The sequence below is a fragment of the Meriones unguiculatus genome, chromosome 8 (assembly GCF_030254825.1).
Source record: "Meriones unguiculatus strain TT.TT164.6M chromosome 8, Bangor_MerUng_6.1, whole genome shotgun sequence".
Taxonomy (NCBI): Eukaryota; Metazoa; Chordata; class Mammalia; order Rodentia; family Muridae; genus Meriones; species Meriones unguiculatus.
In genome coordinates this window covers 100,340,761-100,362,601 of record NC_083356.1, presented here as the reverse complement: position 1 = coordinate 100,362,601, position 21,841 = coordinate 100,340,761, and the positions used below count along the sequence as shown (strand labels likewise).

Here is a 21,841-nt window from a genome sequence, read left to right as displayed (position 1 = left end):
ACAACCAGAATCATAATGACAAAAATAGGCACAACCACATCCATTATGTCAGCACAATGATAAGGTTACTGGTAAACATACAAACTAGCCATGGATGAGTGGCATGATTTCATTTGAGATATTTACCCAATGTGACACCTGTGTGTTGAGAGAACATGTATTATACAAAATAATAATAATAATAATAATAATAATAATAATAATAATAATAAACAGTCACTTTAAGAAACATGCCTCCCATGCAGGTATCTTATGTAATTTTATCTCATTTACTCCCCCCAAAAAGCCTAGCGAACTACTAATCTCTGTAATGGGTTGAATAGTGGCTGCATCCAAAAGCTATGTCAACATTTCTGATGTCTGTGAATGGAATCATATTTGGAAAACGGTCTTTTAGATATACCTAAGCTAAGGAGCTCCTTGAGAGAACATCACCCTGGATCTTTAGTTAGGTCAGAACTTCAATAGACAAGAGTCCATGTAAGAAAAGACGCAGAGAAGAAAAAGCCCATGGCAGGCAAGGAGGCATCCAAATGACACATCTACAAGTCTAGGGGCCCAAGGATTGCTGGAGGTTCTTTGGAGATAGGGGAGAGGCCAGCTGTCTAGTCAGAGCCTCCAGAAGGAGGATCAGTTCCTCTTTTGTAAGCCACCTGTGATAGGCAGACGTTCTTCAAGGTCTCACAAACAGCCTCCTGTTTGATTATTGCAAACTGCCCGAGTGGGTGGTTTTTCTACCTCAGTCAGTGGAGCCACAAGGGTCAGTCATGCATGACACTCAGCCTCTTTCCTGCCAGAACTGACAAAGAGCTATGTACTCCAAGATGAAATGGTACCATTCAGGTAACAAAAACTTAGTGCAAAGGTTATCTGTGTGCCTACGCCCAGACTGCTTGGTTTTGAAGCCAGCATTCCCACCAAGTAGCTAGACAGCTGGGGTGAGTTAGTCAAACCCCACCCCCCACCCCACCCCGTACTGTGTGTCATCTGTGTTCTTCTCTAAAACGGGGAGGAGCCATGAAAAGTCCTGAAAAGACAGAGCAATGAGGGTAATGCGGCACCCTAATAGCATTTTTAAATGGAAAAGAATAAGATTAAAAACAAGGAAATCTGGTCAGGTGGTGGCGGCGCACACCTTTGATCCCTGCACTGGGAGGCAGAGGAAGGAGGATCTCTGAATTCTGAGTTCAAGGCCAGCCTGGTCTACAGCGTGAGTTCTAAGAAAGCTAAGGCTACACAGGGGGGAAAAAAATCTCAAAAAAAAAAAAAAAAATTTTCAAACCAAAAACAAAAAACCCGAGGAAATCTCAATGAAGTATGGACTTGAGAGGACCCATGTATTGGTATTGATTTCTTAATTGTAAAAACTGTATTGTACAAACCAGAAGAAGTTAATAATAAAGAAAAATAAGGATCATGGGAAAGGGCTATGTCAGAAATCCATATATGAATTTACTGAACAAAAATATTATGCCAAATGTCTCCCCGTGGGGAAATGTGTGTCACCTTACAGTATGATAAAGATAGGAAAGGCACCTGGAGCACTGCAGGAGTCATTGTCAGCTGCTGCCATTTCAGAGGTATTAGCAGGACCAAGAATACTTCATGTCTAAGTCAAGCTATTGATTTTTTAAAAAGGAGATGGCCCTATACTCGTGAAATAAATTATCTGAAAATATTGTTTTAACTATAATTTTGTTTCATTCTAAAGATAAGTAAAACTAAATCAAATACCTCAGTGATTCTCAGTGATCGATATTTTCAGACCGATGTCTACCATCCGATTTGTGTGTTGTTCAAATGAGTCAGCTCTAGTTTGCTTTTTTCCTGAGGAAAAAAAAAATAGTTTTTTTTTTTTTAAGAAACCTGAAAGTCATAAGTACTCCTTTGAACATGGTCTGCCTTCTTCTTTACATTGATCTGCTACTGAATTCAATTAAAAAAAAAAAACACCCATATTTTACACTTTTCTTAGAAAACCAAACAAAGTAAGTTGCGATCCTTTCTTGGCTGCTTTGACCTCCAGCAATGCAGACAGACAATAGAGATCCTACATATTCACTTTGATTCCCACAGCATCTCCCATGCAGGAGAATCTTTGATAAAACTACATCCTTGTCTGAAGAGGCCAAGACACACATAAATTGATGACAACCTTCAAAATCCAAGCAGTGACTGGTCACTGTAACAAGTGAAGGTGCTTTCAAGAGAGTCGGGCGTGTTGAGAGAGGAAATCCAGACACAAGTAGAGTGGGTGTCCCTGTCAAATGCTGCCTGCGCCCCAGGATTCAGACAGCAGCGCAGTGGGAACAAGTATGAAATAAAATGCTGCGCCCTCACCTGGCAGGAGGGAGCCTTGTCCTAGAAGGGAGGGTGGTGGCTTTAAGGGAACTATTCTTCGGGAGCCTTTGCAGACCAGATAGGTAGATGGACAGATAGAGATGAGCACTTGGGGGATCTTTGGTCAAAAGGGTCGAGCTAAAGGCTGACACAGCAAAAACTGGGATTCTCTGTTCAGAGAGGGGAAAATCAATGGAAAGGAATGAATAGCTTGGGCCCTGTTTCATAGGGGAATCCAACTGGGTCATTCACACTGAAAATGTCGTGTCTGGCCTTTTTAAGCAGCCAAGGTCAAGGCTTGTCTCCGAGTCTGGAGATTTATGGGCCATCTGTACCCCAGAGGCCATAGCTGAACTATCCCTAAAATAGACTTGCCCTCTGAACTTTCCTTAGAGAACCCTCCCCTCCAGGAACCCTGTCTGGGGAGTCCTTGAAGAGACGAGGCATTCAGAAGGCAGGAGCAAGGCTTCCTTATGAAATCTGAGGCAACTTATAATGGATTCTGGGTTTCCTTGACAGTAGGCTCAGGGAAAGTCCAAGGATCTCAGAGATGGCCTCTCAATCTTCTGCTAAATCTGAGATACTGCTAGATGGAAGGGACTCAGGAGGCACCGGAAGCCTCGTGCAGGAAAAGGTTTTCCGCAGAAAAGCAGGTTCCTCTTTAACAACAAAGATGAACAGTTTTCTTCCCTGTGGAGCTTTTTAAGAATGTTTACTAGATTAGGGGGCTCCCTGACTTTCTGATGAGGGGAATTAACAGGCTACATTAAATAAACTATGGCCCATTTCATTTTGAGGCTAAGGATTAACAGCTTTCTTCAAAACACAGTTTGGGAAGCCAGGTACTTCCACCAGCACAATACATAAAAACAAATCATCCTGTCAGTTTAAATCCCAGCTTCCTAATCTTCAGTTGCATAAACTATAGACCCTAAATCACTTCAAGACTAACTGATGCTGTGCAAAAGATGTCCAACGACCCGCCAAAGCCTGAGCTGGCACCAGGGATGACAATTGCCTTCTTCACAACTATCGAGCCCTAGCCTAGGGACACCTAAGACTTACAGTTTATTTCATTGCACAGAAGGAATGTTGTCCTCCCCCAGATTACACACACACATATTCCAAAATACTGACAACTGAGAACAATTTTCTTCTATCAGAAAGCTTTTTTATGCTGTAGCTTTAAGACTTTTAATGAACATCTTGGTACAAAAATATTGTTATCGGGCTTGGCAATGTGTATCTGTAATCTCAGCATCAGCGGGCCCAAGCAGAAGGATCTAGAGTTCCAGGCCGGTCTGGGGAATATAGGAGGATTTTTATCTTTAAAAGATCACGTTCTTCCTTTAATGCTGAATCACTATTGAGCCTTTGGCTGATTTATGCCTGGCTTGGACAGCCTACTGCAGTCTTGATGGTGGAGGTGCTGGGAACGGGGCTTTAAGCTAGGACAGAGACTAAGAGCAGCTCCATCCAGAACAGCCATTAGACAACAGAGCTTGAGGACACAAATGCGCTTTTCAGACTCCCTCAAAACCTCCCATAAATTGGGCAATGGGGACACATGCCTTTAATGCCAGCACTCCAGAAGCACCTAGGCAAGTGGGTCTCTAAGTTCGAGGCCAGCCAGGTCCACAGTGTGAGTTCCGGGACAGCCAGGGCTACCCAGAGGAAACCCTGTCTCGAAATAACATAAAGACAAAACAAAACAGAAAAACCTCCCACAGATGACAGCTCACTGAGGCCTCTATGGGTCTGGAAATAATTATACCCTCAAGTTCATTACTTCTGTTGTGGTATTAAAACTCATGAAGCCATCTTCGATTAGATGACAATGGCCTTGGCCTCTCTTTCTTCCCCTCTTCCAGTGCTTGGGAAATCAACAGCTCCGCGGCGTTTCGATTAGCTTGTTAGATTACTGTATGGCAGCCTGTTTGATGATTACATGTTTGCATTGTGCTCAGTTCTTCAGTCTCCTCCTTTTTGAGTTAGATAGGATTCAGTGACTAGGTACCGGAAACTATCAGGAAAATCCATAAAATGGCAGCAGAAGTAATAAATCCTTATCGGATCTCAACGGTGTTTCTCAGACACTCACTGGCCACCACTTCTCTGGCTTTTTAAAACATAACAACTTTTTGTCATGTCACAGCTACGTAAATTGTCTTTAAGGGAAGAAAACGTTCGAAACTCTTCCCTTTTGCATTCACTTTAGAGTAAGATTACCCATTTCACCTGTCTTCTTACAGGGGCTTTATGAGGAATGCACACATACATCTATGATTTTTAGTGCACATACTAAATAGATATTATATGAAGGAAACAGGGAGACTATTTTTCTATTAAAACTAATCTCAATTAGTCTACCAGCCTGGTCATGAAATGGTCATGGGGCCAACAGGATTTTCCTGATTTTCTTTTATAATTCCGGTACTTGGGAAATTCCAGAAAAGGAGACGCAGGCTAATCTGACTTCCACTGGGCTAAAGGAGTGTTTACACAGCATACGAACAGACTGGCCATAGAGCTCTTGTCTGCAGGGCCCAGACTCTTATGGCTCTGGCCTGAAGTTGGTTCCCTTTTCAATGCTAAGTTCCTCAAGACTCACCAAGCTATTACAATGTATCAGAGCTCACTATGACTTTGAGGATGAATGGGCACAATGCCATGCTTCTCTGATAGATCTGGAAAAATCTGTCCGAGATGATGAAGTTATCAGATGGAGCTTTTATAACTCTTCTAGTTCCTCACACTCACTTCAGTTCTCTCCCGGCCACAAGCAAGCCACTTTTGTCAGCCTTGGACATATTTGCAGAATCCAAGCATTTGTCACTACTTTCATTACTTGCATCACAGTCCAAGCCAAGCACTCATTGTCTCTGGCTTCCATTGTTGAAATAGCTTGGGGTGAGCTTCCCGGCTTCCATCCTTGCTAACTACCTACACTCTACTCAGAGTGATCTCTTCGAAACACACCCATAACTTCACTAAAAGCTGCCCTTTTCATGCAAAATATGAACGCAGTTTCCTTCCTGACTGTGGCCGCTGGGCTCTTTTCTCTCTGTGGCCTGTCTCCCACTATTGGCTTCTCCACTGAAACCACGTCAGCCTCACTTCTCTTCCACCAGCACCACGTGACTCTCTTCCTTCTATCTGGGGCTTTGTACAAATTACGCCCTATCATGGAATCCTCTCTGGCCTTCCTTTGAGAATCTCTGACATTAATTCATTGCTTTTTCCTCAGCTTTCATCACTTTCCACTTGTTGTCTTTGTGGGTTTGTATTTGTCTCTCTTGCTATAAACTCCAAGTGTCAGGTGCTTTGTCAGTTTTAATCTGTGCTGTATTCCCAGAACAGTCCTCTGCGTGTGTTACAATCTCAAAAAATAGCTGATGAATTAAAGAATGAACAACAAATGAGAATCTATTTTTAACCTGCAATTCTTGTCATATTACAGTTTCAATATTGATAATAGACAGTTATTAGAAATATACATATATATGTCCAAAATTGAGGAATCTCCACTCTTGGTTAGATTTATCATTTAAAATGAAAACAATTGGAATATTTATCATGTTTTCAAGTTGTGAATAAATCACCTGGTAATCAATGTCTATTTGTTCACATGGACTTCTAGCCATAGAAAACCATTTGTTTGGTTCATAGATAGAAAAAAAAATAGGGAGAGTGGAACTAGGGGAAAACACATCCTCAGAGGCCAGTCAAAACACACTTCTACTTGCTGTTTTTTTTTTTTTTGTTTGTTTGTTTTTAATCTCATCTTGAGTTTATTTCACACTCGAAGAGCCAGAAAGAGGTCAGACTTCAAAGTAATTTCTGATTTCTGAGGAGGAAGGCTGCTCCAGCAGCCGATGCTCAGCCCAGGGAGAGAATTCCCTGTATGCCTGCTTGGCTCCAGTGTGGCAGGTAGCAGGCAAGCACCAGGACTGAGTTCCTCACCATCTCCCAGCCCAGAAAGTGCCAGGCCACACTCAGTGCCTGGCTGTCCACCAGTGACTGCCGCTTCCCCTAAGGGGCCAAGAAACACATTTCATTTTGTTCAAGTGGTTTGAGCTAAACGTCAAACGGAGAAGGAATAGGAATAAGAAGGACCGTGCCGTCCAGGATGGTATCTTTGTCTCGTTTTCAGCAATGTAAACGGTCCACAAGATGAAAGCAGAAAACAGATGGAAACAGTTTGAGCCACAGCAGAATAAGAAACCTAAAGACCTAGAGGTGCTTTTTTTTTTTTTTTCCTGGTTTTTCGAGCAGGGTTTCTCTCTGTAGCTTTGGCTGTCCTGTACTCACTTTGTAGACAGGCTGGCCTTGAATTCATAGAGTTCCACCTGCCTCTGCCTCTCAAGTGCTGGGGTTAATGGTGTGCAGCCACCACGGCCTGGCCAGAGGGGTGATTTTAAAATTCTTTTGCAGCCGTATTTTCTTGTTGACATCTCTTCTTGTGATTATCATGAGTCCACGAATGTCTCTTATCTCCAGTGAATCTGAGCTGGGGGGGGGCATTGATTCATCTTCAAGATCTTGTTTGTATAGCTTTCCCAGTCTCAGTCTCTTTATGTGATAAATGGGAATAAAATCATCTCTGTGGGGTGTGTGTGTGTGTGTGTGTGTGTGTGTGTGTGTGTGTGTGAAATCAAGCAAACTAATGAAATGTGCAGCAGTGTCTTTCTGGCACTTGGTAAGCATTCAGTGACACTGGCTAAGGTAGGCACGGTCCCTGAGTGAAGCAGATGGGGATTACCATGAAATGGATGAAGTCTGAGCTCAGCCTGCCAGTTTGCACAGTCCCCTGGAGTTACTGGGAGCCACAAGTGGCTCCACGTGGAAAGGGGCGGAGTCTAGGGAGAGATTTCTGGTGAACCGCCTGAGGTGACGTGAAGGAGGAACACACAGTGAGCAAGAACGCTGGAACCTCCAAGCCTCCGACATCTTGTCGAGACTTTTTTTGTCTTACTGTAATAAACACACACTTGAAGCTCCGTAACCTTATCTATCCCCTATCAAGGTCTGGATTCATCTCAAATCGGTATAATTCAATCTGCCTCGAAATCCTGACAGGTGAAAGTTATTATTAGCTCATTCTAGACACTAAAGTACTGAGAGACAACCGCCATCCCTGCCGACAGACAGCAGGACTTGGCAAGGCTGCAGTCTGATCCCAAGCTCCCTGCAGCCAACATTAAATTCTCTCCGCTGCACCCAAGTTCCCCTGAGCACAAGCGTCAGAAACTTAAAGCAGGCTCTGGACTCTCCCAGTACATGGACACGATCATTCACAGCACCACTGTTCCCAAGAGCCAAAAGCTAGAAACTGCCTAAATTTCTATTTCCAGCTAAATGGATCGATAAAATGTTTTACATCCACACAACAGAAGACTTCTCAGCCTTCAAAGGGACTGGAATGCTGGCACAAGCTATAACATGGACGAAATGCCAAGACATTTTGCTAAAATAAGGCAGTCACAAAAAGACGAACAATTCCACAGAGCAACTCTTGAATAGTTAAATGCCGAGAGATGGACAACAGAATGGTAGTCAGTAAGAGATGGGGCAGAGAAATGCCGTTATCATTTAATGGGTAAGAGTGATGAAAAAGGTCTTGAAGCAGATTTCGGTAAGAACTGGATAACTTGTGAAATGTAATTGATGCCACTGGACCATATTATAATTAATAATATATGTTAATTGCCACTGGGTATATACTTAGAAATGTTTCAAATGGCAACTTGTTTGCCCTGTATGTTTTTTTTTTTTTAACCACAATTAAAAAAACAAAACAAGACTCTCACCTGAACTGTAAGGTCTGGGTCAAGAAAGAATTCTGTGCCTGATACATTGTAGGCGTTGTGCCCACAATGACAGGATGGCAAAGAGTCTGAAAAGGCAATTTCCCTAAAGGTCTTGAAATCTGAGTCAGAGATATCCACTTCCAGATTTCTTGACCCTGTGTTACCGACACCCAAATGAGCAATAGAGTCTGCAAGCAGTTCCTATACAGACCCACGAAGCTGTATCCACAACAGGCTCAACCTGCAAAAGTTAGAGCTGTGCTGTACACAGCTGGTTAAGCCTGGAAAGGTAGGAAACTTGTGAATAAATATACAGGAAAAAAAAATCACAGCATAGGGCTTTGTATCTTCATGATTTCAGGGACTGCCAGGAGTCTTGACATTTGTCCCCTGTGGATAAGGGGGACACTTGTCTCCCTCTGAAGACACAGAGGAAAATTCCCTCCTTGGCTAAGGGACAAAGTTTCCTTCAGGATACTTAAACTAAAGGGTGGGCTGATGTGGGACGATCAGGGAGGGCTGCCTCCCCTCCCTTCTCAGGGCGGGACATTGGGTTCTGCATCTTCAGGAAGCAGGACCAAACCTTCCCCATACCTTACCGCTCTGAATATCATATTCAGACCAGCATTAATGTGGAGACGATGGAAGGGATATTTTCTTGTTCTCCATCATACTTTTCATTTTCTTTTCAGTTCCTCTCTCCTTATGTACCCTCCCAAACATTTTTTTTTCATTTGCTCATCTATTTACTCTCTACCTCTTGAGTAATTGCCCTGTCGCAGGTGAAATACTAGGCAATGAAAGCTTACATTTCAGTATTCTGCCCGATAAACATAACTGTCTACTTATGAAGTGCCATGCATTGTGATGCCCACTGGGAACAACAACAACAACAAATTAGCTAGATGCAGTTCCTTGCTGCTGCATAGTAAGAATTCAATAAATGTTCATTGTGTAAATTAATGCCTGGGGGGGGAACCCACAGTCCAGTGAGGGAGAGAGGTCAGTATTCAGAGAAGTGCAAGCAGTGGAAAGGGATATCCTGGAATATCTATGGAAAATAAGAATGTCAGAGACCCAAAGGTCTCTCGGAGACCAAGAGCAGTAAGCGAAGCTGGGTGCGTGAGAGGCAGACAAGGGCCTGCCGACAGTAGGGGCCAAATGCATGGGCCCGGGAACGAGAGGCAGCATAAACAACAGAGGGTTACTAGTGGGAACATAAAAGTAATGTCCTGGGGTAACTTCAAGTCTCCTGACGGGAGCGGAGGTATTTACAGGAAATAATACACTAAAAGTCCAATTCAAGCCAGATGCAATGGCCCACACCTGTAATTCCAGCCTTCGGGGAGGCAGAGGCAGATGGATCTCTGTGAGTTCAAGGCCAGCCTGGTCTACAAAGGAAGTCCAGGACAGTCAAGGCTACACAGAAAAACCCTGTCTCGAAAAACAAAAACCAAACTAAAACAAAACAAAAAACCCACACAAATGGGTTTTGCCAGGACCTCGCTGCCTGCATCCGGTTGCCGGGCATCACCCACATCCACATCTCCGTGTGCAAGAGCAGTCACTAGAGTTCTCTTCGCCATAACAGAGGCTGAGGAGCAGTCATCTTCCCAGGCAAGACGAGGAGGTATTTGGTGGCAGATAGAACACCAGCAGAGATTCTAAGGGAGAGGACAGCTGGAAAGCTGTGCAGATGCCCACGGTGCCAGTTCATCCACAGCGACTGACACTGGCAGCCAGAGAGGTTGCTGGGTAGACAGCTCTGGAGCCTGCATGCCCCTGGAGGCAGGCAGCACTGTTCAGTCTAAGTCATGTGGGTCAAACTTGTGGACGTAAGACCTTTTCTCCCAAAGCAATGTTGGAAAGTTACATGCTCAGTCTGAAGAAAGAGACGTGACTTGACGAGACTGTCACAAACCAGGAAGGGCTGAAGGGCCTCTGGGGTTTCAATGTGCTGCCAAGGTTGTCGTGGGTACTGACTGAGACACGTTCTGCTTGTGTCGGAGATAAAGAGCTTTGTCGTTTACAGCCGTAGCAGCGGCCACAGTGTCAGCGCTTTCTTTCATCCGTCTCCCATCCTCAGTTCTCCCAGGATGACACAAAAGGAATTGATGCTGCAGATGGAGTAAGCTAGGCTCTGAGACAGGAGGCCTGAGTTAGGGGACTCGAGCCTTTCGTAACGGGCGGTCAGCAAGCACGCCTGCTCTCTCTTGCTGATGGTGCAAGGCGTAAGCACACCTGCCCCTTGATCTGGAGCTTGCAAAGCCGTAAGCAATTTTCTTCTGGCCTTCAGGAGAGACTCCGCGTCTCCTTTCAAAGGCTGCTCATGTTATAAACATTCTTGGAGTCCAGCACAAAGGCAGCCATCGCCTCTGCATGCAAGAGGTGTGAAAACGTGAGAGACACCCAGGTTTTTTTGTTTTTTTTTGTTTTTGTTTTTTTTTTTAACAAACACGCTTCCTCCCTGGTAAGATGGAGCGTGAATAAGAGAGCAGTTTTCTTTATTCTGTGATGTTTTCCTGACTGCTACACACTGCCAGGCACCATTTCTCAGGGCTCTTCCTCACCCATGCTCACTTCCTTGGGGCCTCTGACGCCTGTATCTGAATATTTTCAGCCCCATGGCTGTTGGTCCACGTTGGTATATCCGAGTCTACAGTTTGTACTTTGATATCACCCCAAGCTGCAGATATTGCTGTCTGGGTGCATTCATGGCATCTCCTGGGATCTCAAACATGTCCTGTTCTTGATGCTCATTTTCCATATGAAAACTGCAATTTTCCCTTGCTAACCTCTCAGGCACCAAAAGCCCTGCCACTCAGTATCTTAGGCCATAAACGTCTCATTGTAGAGGAGTTTTAATTCAGAACATGGCTGTTCTGGCAAGAGATCACATCCAAAGACCTTCTAGGTCTGTGTGATCCGGCTAGAATACACACATGCCCTGAATCCAGGAGACAGAGGCAAGCGGATATAAATTCAAGGCCAGCCTGGTATAGAGCAAGTTTCAGGTAAAGAAAAGCTTAGGTCCAGGCGTGGTGGTACACACCTCTAACCCCAAACAATGAAGGTAAAGTTAGTTTGTAGAAGGAAGCACCCATATTTGAAAGTGATGCCTAACTGAGTGGCAGAAAAGGTTGGAGAAGATTTGATGCAATAGGATACACCCAACTATGAGGAGAAGATAGAGGAAAGGGGAACAAGGGAGCAACACAGAGAAGGAGAGAGAGAAAGGAGGCAGTTTTACCAGGACAGTAACAGGGAGTCAGACAGGTTCCAGAGTCAGAACTCAGCTGAAGACCGAAGGAGCCAGAGGATGAGAAGGAGCCAGCAAACTAGAGCAGATTGCTGAAGTTAGTTTGAGGCTAAACAGAGTGATTCAGGGGCTAAGAGAGACAGCAAATTGAATAAGTTTGCTGGGAGAGAAGTTTGAGCCAGAATTGCTGAATTGAACCAGCCAGCCCAGAGCTCAGTAAGAATAAGAAAGGGTGAGCTTATTAAGCAGTAAGTCTCAAAGGCTGAAAACATTCTAGGCCTACGTCAGATTGTACGGAGGCTAGAAGCTTCCAGGACTAGGCCTAGGTTAGCAGTAGTAAGCTTACGAGATGACAATTACCTCAGGAGAATAAAAGTTCCTTTTACATTTCTTCCTTTTATATTCACATTTAACCCCTGAACACGGTCCGTTTTCAAACATATCCTGAATCCTGGAGCATCTTTTCCTCACATACTATCAACGACCTAGTCCCAGCCTGCACCATCTCTGCCCCCGAGAACACCGTGGGCTCCTGCTCAGCCTGCTTCGGGGTGTGCTAACATCCACCTGGCCAGAGGCATCCTAGTAGAGAAACCGTATCACCCCTTTTGTTCTTACCTTCCAATGAGATTCAAAATAGTTTAGGATAAAATTCAAGTTCAATTTTGCGGCTATCCTGACCTCTGCCTCTAGACAGGATCATGCTCACACCCCACCCCTTTCTCCTTTCCCTCAAAAGCACCTGTTGTGAGGCTTTCTCAAGCTCAGGTGCTTTGCTGAGCTTCCTGGCTCATCTAGGACTCTGCCAGATAGCAAAATCAGAAAGACTCTCCTGACCTCCCTAAATAGGAGAAGACACTCGTCTTATCTTCCACCCACAGCCCAGATCCCTGCCTGAGTCTGTCCCTTCCCTCATTGACCCAGCCTAAAATATGTGCTATCTGAATAAAAACCCTGTTTTATTTCTTTTCTTTTATTAATAAAAACTCTGCCTCGAGAATAATATCTAGGGCCGGAGAGATAGCTAAGTAGTTAAAAACATTTGCTGTTCTTGAGGAGGACCTTGGTTTGATCTTAGACCCACATGGCAGCTCACAACTGTTTGTAATTTCAGTTCCAGGAAAGCCAAAACCTTCTTCTGGGTTCTGCAGATAGTGGGCACACAGCAAACTTATATACATGCAGGCAAACACTTACACAACACAATAAGTAACACATATTTTTTAATTTAGAGAATAACTTCTGCATTGGGAAAAACAACAGTTTCCTCAAAAACTGAAGCCACCCCACTGGGGAGACAGTTGAGCCGGTGACATCATCAGCCACTGAAGTGTGACAATCGGGTTTTGATTCCTGGAATCCACATGAAAGCTGGGTGTAATCAGGTATACACATCTATAATCACAGCAATACAAGAAGGAAGCAAAGAACCAACTTCCAAAAAATTATCTGTTGACCTTCTATTCATGTTATCACATGTATATACCAGCACTCGTTCACACACACACACACACACACACACACACACACACTCCCCTAAATAAATAATAAATTGAGAACACAGGGAACATTAGAAAATGTAAGCATTAAACAAACAAACAAAAACCTATCATATGACTCAGAAGTCTTACTACCAGGCACAAATTCAAAGAAAATGAGATCTGTACAGTGCAGAGACACCAGTTGCATGTTTATAAACTTCATACTTTTATTCTGTCCTTCACAGCAATATGAATAGATTGGAAAGTGTTAAGGGAAATAAGCCAGAAGTGGAAAGACAAACAAACATAAATACATGTACTCATATATATGGAAAGTAAATAGTTGAGCTCAAAGAAGTATCAAATAGAAGAATGGAGGCAGAAAAGGATGGGAGGAATGGAGAGATGATGGTTAATGGGTACCAGTATACAGTTTGTGAGGAGGAATGATGTCTAATGTTCTAAAACACAGAAGGACAACTCTGGTTGACAGTAATTTATTGAATATTTAAAAATAGCTATCAGTGAGGATTTTGAACATTCCCTGAAGTGATGATATATTTTGGTATGATAAATGATGTGTGTGGGATAACAGACATGCCAGAGAGCTTATACACAATCACTGAAACCACCCGACTATACCTCAAGGATGTATTAAATTATGTCAATTAAAAATAAAAGTATATCCTTAAAAATGTATTTGATATAGCTGGACTTTGCTACTTTGTAGTTTCTTCTTTCTCCCACCCAGTTTCACTTCTATCATTAGATAAGAGAGAAAGAAGGATAGAGATGAGAGAGAGATATCCCTGAATCTAATTTCTTTCTTCTTGTTTATTCCTTGAGCACGACTACTAAAAACCACAACCAAACCCTCTAAATGACTAAAAACCACTGACACTGCCTCTCAGGGTCCTATCATTTACATACTCTCTGAAAAGTTCCCAGAATTCCAAATGTCACACAATCACAGAAACTAACTGAATCTGGCAAAACCACGTCTCTGCTAGAGCACAGGCAAATCACAATCAGCTGCCGTGGACAGTTCAAAGTATCCCCACATCCCCATACCTGGGATTAAAATGAAAATACATTCTTATAATATTTCTGTTTTTTTAATTTTATTTTATGTACATTAGTGTGAAGGTGTCAGATCCTTTGGAATTGGCATTACATACAGTTGTGAGCTACCATGTGGGTGCTGGGAATTGAACCCAAGTCCTTTGGAAGAACAGACAGCACTCTTAACCACTGAGCCATCTCTCTGGCCTATTTCTGTGTGTGTTTTTTTTTTTTTTTTTTTTTTTAAGGAAAACAAAATTCCAAAATTGTCGCTACAATTTGACACAAAGTAAATGCTCAGAAAACACTTCCTGGCTGATGGAGGCAGGCAGTATCATGGACACAGAAAGTCAAGGTTCTGTCATGCTTCAAGTGCAGCCCTGAATTCCACATGCTGTGTTATTTTCTCTCAAAGGCTCATCTTTTGTCTCTGTAACCTGGATTCTCATTGCAGGAGGAGTCTTTCTGGTTTCTCCCTGGGCTTTGTATATGATAGAGTTCGAAACTGAATATAGGCTTCTGGAAAAAAAAAAAAACAAACCAAGTAGTCTATAATTTGTTTTCTTCTCTTCACAGGTTTCTCACGCTTGCCTGGAAACATACCTTCGAAAGATAGTCTCCCAGGACGGGAGCCCAGACACAGAGGAGCCTGTCTAAGGTCAGATAGCTTAGAGTGACAGCCCACTCGAGTCTCACCTGCTTACAGTTTTGACAAATCCCAAATCGCCACTGAACTCGTGCAGATGGGGGTGCGGGGGGGGGGGGTACAAACCTCACAGATTTGCCCAACTGTGCACGTTTTGAGGTGTTCACTCTTTTATTTAGCAAATGAATGATTCCTGTGTGCCAAGCTAGATGCCAGAAACCTTTCCTTTCTTTCCTTTTTAGCCTTGGTTTCTGGTTACAGCCTGTTTGCTTTGAGATCTTGGTTCTTGAAGAGATGCACAGGACCTTTCTGTGACTACCAAATGCTCTGCGTGGTCTCCACCCTGGAGGGATGCTTTAGAGATACGGCTTCAGAACCTTGGCTGCTATTATTTCTCTTTTAATTCTTTCTGTTGTTGCCCTAAGACTCTCTTTATTTTGATCTAGTTGACGTCCATATACTGTGTTTCTAATATACTTTTAAAAATATGAATTCTGTGCTTGTGGGGAAAAAAAATCTCACATAATCTGAAAGATAAGAAAACTGTTTTGTTCTCCTTGGTCTAACTTCTAATTTGACTGTAAAATAATGTTTATATTTTTCAGAGCTTATTTCAAGTCTCTGAAGAGGCTCTAACATGAAAAACAAAAATCTCAGGTATTTTCAGTTTGTTTTTTTTTTTTAAGCTTTCTTATGTTCAGCTTTAAGTCCTGGTATTTTGTTTTACATCCTTACTGGGTTAAATTAAAGTTGTGATGAATGCCATGCATTTCAATTGGCCTTTTGACAGCTCATTGATCACCACTTCACTGAGAAGACTCATTTTCTCTGGGATACAGTTAGACTAATAGAATTGACACACACAAAAATGTCTCCTGTAGGAGTCTCCCCACCTTCCCAGTGACTGTACACCTGACTTCCTTATAAGGTGAATGAGGAAGTAATCATCTTGAGGTTGCTTTAAACACAGCTTTTCTGCTTCGCCTGTCCAGGTAGCTTCTGTTTTCATTTCAGTCTTAATGAAAGCTTTTGAATTCACAGCTCAGGTTACTTTTCAAAGCAGTGTAAGTAGTTTTACTTTTTCTTAAAAAAAAAAAAAAAAAACAAAACACTGCAAGAAAGACTTTCACGGCCTCCAGCTTTGGTCTTGTTACCCTGAAGGTAATTCATTTTTAATCTGTCTGCACAGTGAAAACTGAACCGAATGGGGATTGAGCTGGTCTGCCTGTTCCTGCTACTTCTAGGAAGGAATGATCGCGTCCAAGGTAAAAACCGAAGCTCTCCCGTATATCTTACTCTCGTCCTATGCTTGACAAACTGTCATTTGGGTCAGAAAGCAGACCTACAGTCATTTTTCATTTGATCTGTCTGACGGCTCTCTTGCCACCGAGATGCTTTAACAAACTATATAGGCAGACGCGGGGCATTTCCCCCAGCGAATGCTCTAGGTGCTGGGTAAATAAATACAAAGGTTGCACAGGCGTTTTAATGAGAATTAGACAGCTTTACTGCACAATGGAACGTCTGAGCGGTGGTACGATAGTCACTTTGGAAGCTTTGCTATTTTGTTGTACTGCAAGGCCGTTCACTCAGGAGTCACATCCTTGAGAGTGGGGATGGAGTTCAGGAACAGAAATGCTGAATTCATAAGGGAAACATTTTTAATGAGTGCCGACATGGTTCTGAAGTTAAGTGGCAGGTGCTGAAGAGGAGAATGAACCGGATGATTCTACGCTGCTGGGCTGTTACGCACTGTCGTGGTCTAAGACAGAGGAGAGCTAATTTCTGTTTACACAGTATAGATATTTCCGATGTGATGGGCATAAACCATAAACTTGGATGTGAGTTGCTAGCCTTCGGATGACTAATTTTCTAAAGTAAATTTCAGTGTAGCTTTGCTCAGGTTGGAAGTGTCCGTACCCTAGGCAGAATGAATGGGAGTGTTTTAACTGCTGCCTCTTGCTGGCTTTGCCCTTAGGTGACTGTGCCTGGGGTGGTGCAGAAACCTGCTCAGACTGCTTGCTCTCCGGACCTCACTGTGCCTGGTGCTCCCAGGAGGTAACCACTGCCTATCACCCTGTCTCTAACACCCTTTACACATCAATGAAAGCGCTCCTCTCTGTGGGGCGGAATGAGTGAAGAAGATCAATAAAAGGACATGAGTGTCAGTGGACCATGTATTTGTGCATGCCTTGAAAACAACTTCCTGAAGGAATGGATGTCCAATTATTTTAAAACAAACAAACAAACAAAAACAACAACTTAAGATCTTTTATTAAATCTAGCTAATTCTCTAATTGATTTTTTTTTTATTGTTATTTTTGAGACAGGGTCTCACTACATAGCACTGGCTGGCCTGGGGCTCACTGTATAGAGCAGGCTGGCCTGGAACTCACAGAATTACGGCTGCCTCTGCCTGGCCAGCGCTGAGACTAAAGGGGTGCCAGCCGTCCGGTTACTTCTCTCACTGTAAAGTCTTCCCAGCCGGTTGCAGGTGTCACCTTCTGTCTGGATAACTGGCCATGGAGGAGTTGTCCAAAGTAAAGCAGATTCAGTGTAGGTCTGTTCCTGTTCTGGGCCTGAGATCCAGTGCGAGTCTCTGCCGGGTACTCCTTCCCAGAAGGGAAAACTATGAATCAGGCATCAACCAATTCTTTTACATGGTCATGAACTAAGCGAGCACAGCAAGGATCTAAAGCAGTGGTTCTCAGCCTGTAGGTCGAAGTCCCCATCTGGGTCGCATGACCCTTTCACAAGGGTGGAGTAAGATCACCGGAAAACACAAATATTTACATTATGATTCATAACAGTAGCAAAATCACAGTTATGACATATCAACGAAAACAGTTTTATGGTTGGGGGTCACCGCAAGATGAGGAGCTGGATTAAAGGGTGGCAGCGTTAGAAAGGTTGAGGACCACTGCCCTAAAGAAACAGTCTTTCATCTGGTCAGAGTGAGAACTGTGTGAGGTGGTATGGAGACCATGCGGGCTGTCTACTCAGACAGACCGAGTCACAGCCTGAGCAGCAGCGATGCAGAGGGCAGCCTGTGAGGGAGTCACGCTGAGGAAAGGAGGCCCTCGGATTTTATGTCCCACCCACTGGAAATCCAGGCTTACTGAAACCCAGTGCCAATCCAGGCTTACAAATGCTGACAAGAGCCAAGTGGCATGCTCAAAGGGAAAGGAATCTAGACACCTGGCTCAGAACTGGGATGTAAGTATTAGGACCTAAAGTCTACATTTATTATGTATCTGGGGAGGGTCGCCTCACAGGCAAGAAAGCAACAACCAGCTCTCTCCCCCTCTGCTGCCTCAGCTGCGTAAGCCACACATAAAATTCAAGGCAATTATACTCTTTTAAGGGCAAATATCAAATGCAGGATTGAGAGTATTCAGCAAGGGGCTAACCCATATACTCTTTGGACACCATCTGGAAGACAACATTAGTTTCGTGGAAGAGACAAAAAAAAATATCAATTGAGAATTTTGTTTACCGTGTGTGTGCGCGCACGCGTGCACTCGCATGCACTCATGGAGGCCAGAAGAGGGAATCAGATCACCTGGAGTCACAGTTACAGTTGTGAGTTTCTTGACATGGGTGCTGGGAACTGAACTCGGGTCCTCTGGAAGAGCACCGCGTTGGGAAGGGTGCTGAGGCCTTGCCCAGCCAGGCTTTGCCTTTGTTACATCAAGGGAAGTTGCAGACTTTGCCATGCCCAGATTACAGTTGCAAACCTGCATAGGCCTGATTGGCAGGTAACAAACTGTATTTTCAAAAGTCAATTTCAGAAGAAATGTAACTTTCCTAGCTGGTCGAAATAGCTGGAATGGCTTAGAATCCTAAGGGGTGAGGAAAAAATATGAGCTTTAGTTTGGTTCTCAGTAGGCACTAAGATGGCTCCCATGAGCACACTCATGTACAAACACACACACACACACACACACAGAGTCCCAGGGCCTCAGGAACAGCTTTGCCATCAGTAGCACTTGCTCTGTTCATGTCTTGGCTTATCCCCTGTTCTGGATGCTCAGACTGGCGACATCTCTGCTGAGTCCTACCCCTTCCAGCCTTCTCCCTGGGTGGACCTGAAGGGTGGGGACTTCTTGGAATCCCCAGATAGATTGCAGACATCTCTTTCAGCCTCTGAGACTGTGGCAGGGCCCGGGATTTTGGGGGTTGGGGCGGTGGCTCTAAAAGACCTTGAACTAGAATCCTTTAAGACACTGAGCTTAAAGTCCTTGAGAGGTCAATTTCAGTGGAATGATGCTGTAATTGAATGGAACATATCAGCCAAAAAAAAAAAAAAAAGATAGCAGAGTGCCAGACTAGGAAATGTCAGGTGCCCTGTTCTTTAGGAACCCACAGGAAACACCTTTCCGGGTTTAATGACAGACGCACAAAGCTTTTCAGTCCTAGGAGTCCAGGAACCAGCCATTGATCCTGAACAAATAAATTCACAGGAAAATGTCAACTTTGGGATGTCAGCCATTTAAAAGATTCATTCAGGTCACTAAAGAAACCTTATGACATGGGCTTTGAAAAAAAATAAAACCTGTTAGACACATTCAACTGAATATAATAATAATAGTAATAACGAGGCTCCAGTTTTTCTGAAAAAAAACCTGCTGCTTAAATTCTTTACTTATTCAGCTGTCACATAACTCCATCTGCCAATCCCCACCAGTCGTGTGGGGGTATAGGTACCTAGCATGTACTTATCTCACAAAACACATAAGAGAAATAATTTCTGGAATCTTATAAAGAAATGCACATTTGTCTCTTCTTTATTATTTTCCCCCTTTTAGAATTTCACCCACCTGTCTGGAGCTGGCGAAAGGTGTGACACCCCAGCAAATCTTTTAGCCAAAGGATGTCAATTACCCTTCATCGAAAACCCTGTCTCCCAAGTAGAAATACTTCAAAATAAGCCTCTCAGCGTGGGCCGACAGCAGAATAGTTCCGACATCGTTCAGATTGCTCCGCAAAGCTTGGTTCTTAAACTGAGGCCAGGTACAGTGTGATTTTCCAGTGCTGTGTCTGTGACCTGCCGTGGGCTAATTCCTCTGTCACCCCATCACACATCATTGGTTGGTTACTGGGATTCCCAATCTGAAGGAAAGGGGCGCTTGCTAACACTTCTCTTCATAGCGCTCTAAACGTGTCGCTGAGGACAGCTTCCCAGATGGCGACCATCTGAATTACTCAAATGTCGACCACAGGGCTGCACATTTCTTTAAGGGCTAGAGATGTTGACCTATCTGTCCCTTAACTGGTTCACCTTTTCTAAAATTGCACACACAGAAAGGCAGCTGTCTTCCAAGGAGATATAAAATATCCCAACATACACCTCCTTCAGAACTCATTGCTGAGAGATTTGCATCTATTTATTTATTTATTTATTGTGTGTCCATTTATAAATGCTACCACATAGTTCTTGAGATTGCCCGCATCTTAATAAGGTCACACTGAAATAAACCAGCCAGCCAGCTCCAGATTGGTTAGTTACCAAAAAAACAAAAACAAAAACAAAAAACAAAACTGCTGTGTTTCTTGACTTGCCTCCCTCACCGGGCATTGCAGGCGCTGAGCAGACTCTGCAAGTTCAGGTCCGCCAGACGGAAGATTACCCAGTAGATCTGTATTACCTCATGGACCTCTCCGCCTCCATGGACGACGACCTCAACACAATCAAAGAGCTGGGCTCCCGGCTTGCCAAGGAGATGTCCAAATTAACCAGCAACTTCAGACTGGGCTTCGGATCGTTTGTGGAAAAGCCCGTTTCTCCTTTTATGAAGACAACGCCGGAGGAAATCACCAACCCTTGCAGGTAAGTGAGTGAACTCTGGGCATCCCTGGGCGCTGCTTTGTGTAGATGGAATCCACACGGCCGAGCCGCCGGGCCAGCAGCTTGTTAACGCACCCGGCATTCCGTCTCGTGTTTGGATCTCGCCAGTTCTGTGTGGCCTAGGGAGTTGCCAGCCAGTGTGGGTTCATCATAGCTCCATGGATCTAGCCTGCAGACCCTGCACCGTTTGCGGGGTTTGAAAGTTAGGATGTTGCCCACTAGGGTTCCTGTCTGTGGGCAAGGAGAGTTTGTCTTTTGCAGACACACCAGGCCCTCACAGATCTTCAGTCTCCAGTGACTGCCACTTCCTAGGGCTATTTGACACTAACCTATACTTTTTTTTTTTTTTCTGAGTCTTTCTATCAAGATAACAATTTTTGCACCTTCCTCTGACGCACTTTGGGAAATGTGGCTTTCACTCATGCCTGAGAGCAGCAGCCTTCACTGCAATTAAATTTAACAGGAAATGAGGCAGTAACTCTATTATAATATGCTATAACCAGCCATTAAAACCATGTATTATTCAGGTGATAGTCGAGGGCAAATTGCTTTGTGATGGCTTACCTGTCTGGTCAGTGACATGTTCGAAATCAAATTATTTAATATTCTTCTACTGAAAAGGAGCTGCCATTTGCTCTATGCTGAATGCTTCATGTATGTGATTTTATTCCATCCTTAGAATGATAGTGGGCTCAAGCTGGTCTTGTGTTTGTCCTGTACTCAGAGGAAGTGATAGGGGATTTGGAGAGGTCAGCAATTTGACCAAGGTCACATGACTGAGTAAGGACTTCTGAAAAGATCCATTTGGCTCAAAACCTTAGCCTCTGACTACAAGGTATCACACACACACACACACACACACACACACACACACAATTTCCTAAATGTATGTTAGCATTTAATATTTTAATACATCAAAAGGAGCAGTATGTATAAGAAGCAAATGGTTTTATGTCATTTTAGAAGTTTAGATAGTTCTCATAAGCCAGGCAGTGGTGGCACATGCCTTTTATCCTAGAACTCGGGAAGCAGAGGCTAGCAGATCTCTGAGTTTGAGGACAGCCTGGTCTATAGAGCAACAGCCAAGGCTACACAGAGAAACCCTGTCTTGAAAATCAAACAAGCAGATAGATAGATAGATAGATAGATAGATAGATAGATAGATAGATAGATAGATAGATAGGTTAAAAAAAAAAAAAGAAAAGTAGTATAGTTCTCAACTGTAATCTAACATAACCCAAAACAATTTTACCCGGAAAGGAAATTCTTACTGGTTATAATTCTTAGGAATTGTGTTTAGTTGCAAGTAACAGGCACTGGGTCAGAAGGAGAATTATTTTTCCCTCTTCGCCATAGAGGTGTTGGGATAAAGGCAGTTCAGGGTTCACTTAGCAG

At 43.6% G+C, this 21,841-nt stretch overlaps 1 protein-coding gene across 4 annotated transcripts in view; it reads left to right on the top strand.

Annotated features, from left to right (window-relative positions):
* Window positions 1-21,841, top strand: part of Itgb6 (integrin subunit beta 6) — a 126,797-nt gene that overhangs the window by 30,930 nt on the left and 74,026 nt on the right. For 2 of the 4 annotated variants that reach the window (XM_060390248.1, XM_060390247.1), the window contains exons 1-5: window positions 15,543-15,662; window positions 15,788-15,863; window positions 16,577-16,656; window positions 19,407-19,611; window positions 20,182-20,428. In XM_060390248.1, coding sequence (XP_060246231.1) covers window positions 15,803-15,863; window positions 16,577-16,656; window positions 19,407-19,611; window positions 20,182-20,428 — 593 coding nt within the window. In that variant the 5' untranslated portion in view covers window positions 15,543-15,662; window positions 15,788-15,802. Of the gene's footprint in view, window positions 1-14,528; window positions 14,611-15,203; window positions 15,256-15,532; window positions 15,663-15,787; window positions 15,864-16,576; window positions 16,657-19,406; window positions 19,612-20,181; window positions 20,429-21,841 lie in introns of those variants that run through there. The other 2 variants (XM_060390246.1, XM_060390249.1) reach the window with 2 other exon arrangements.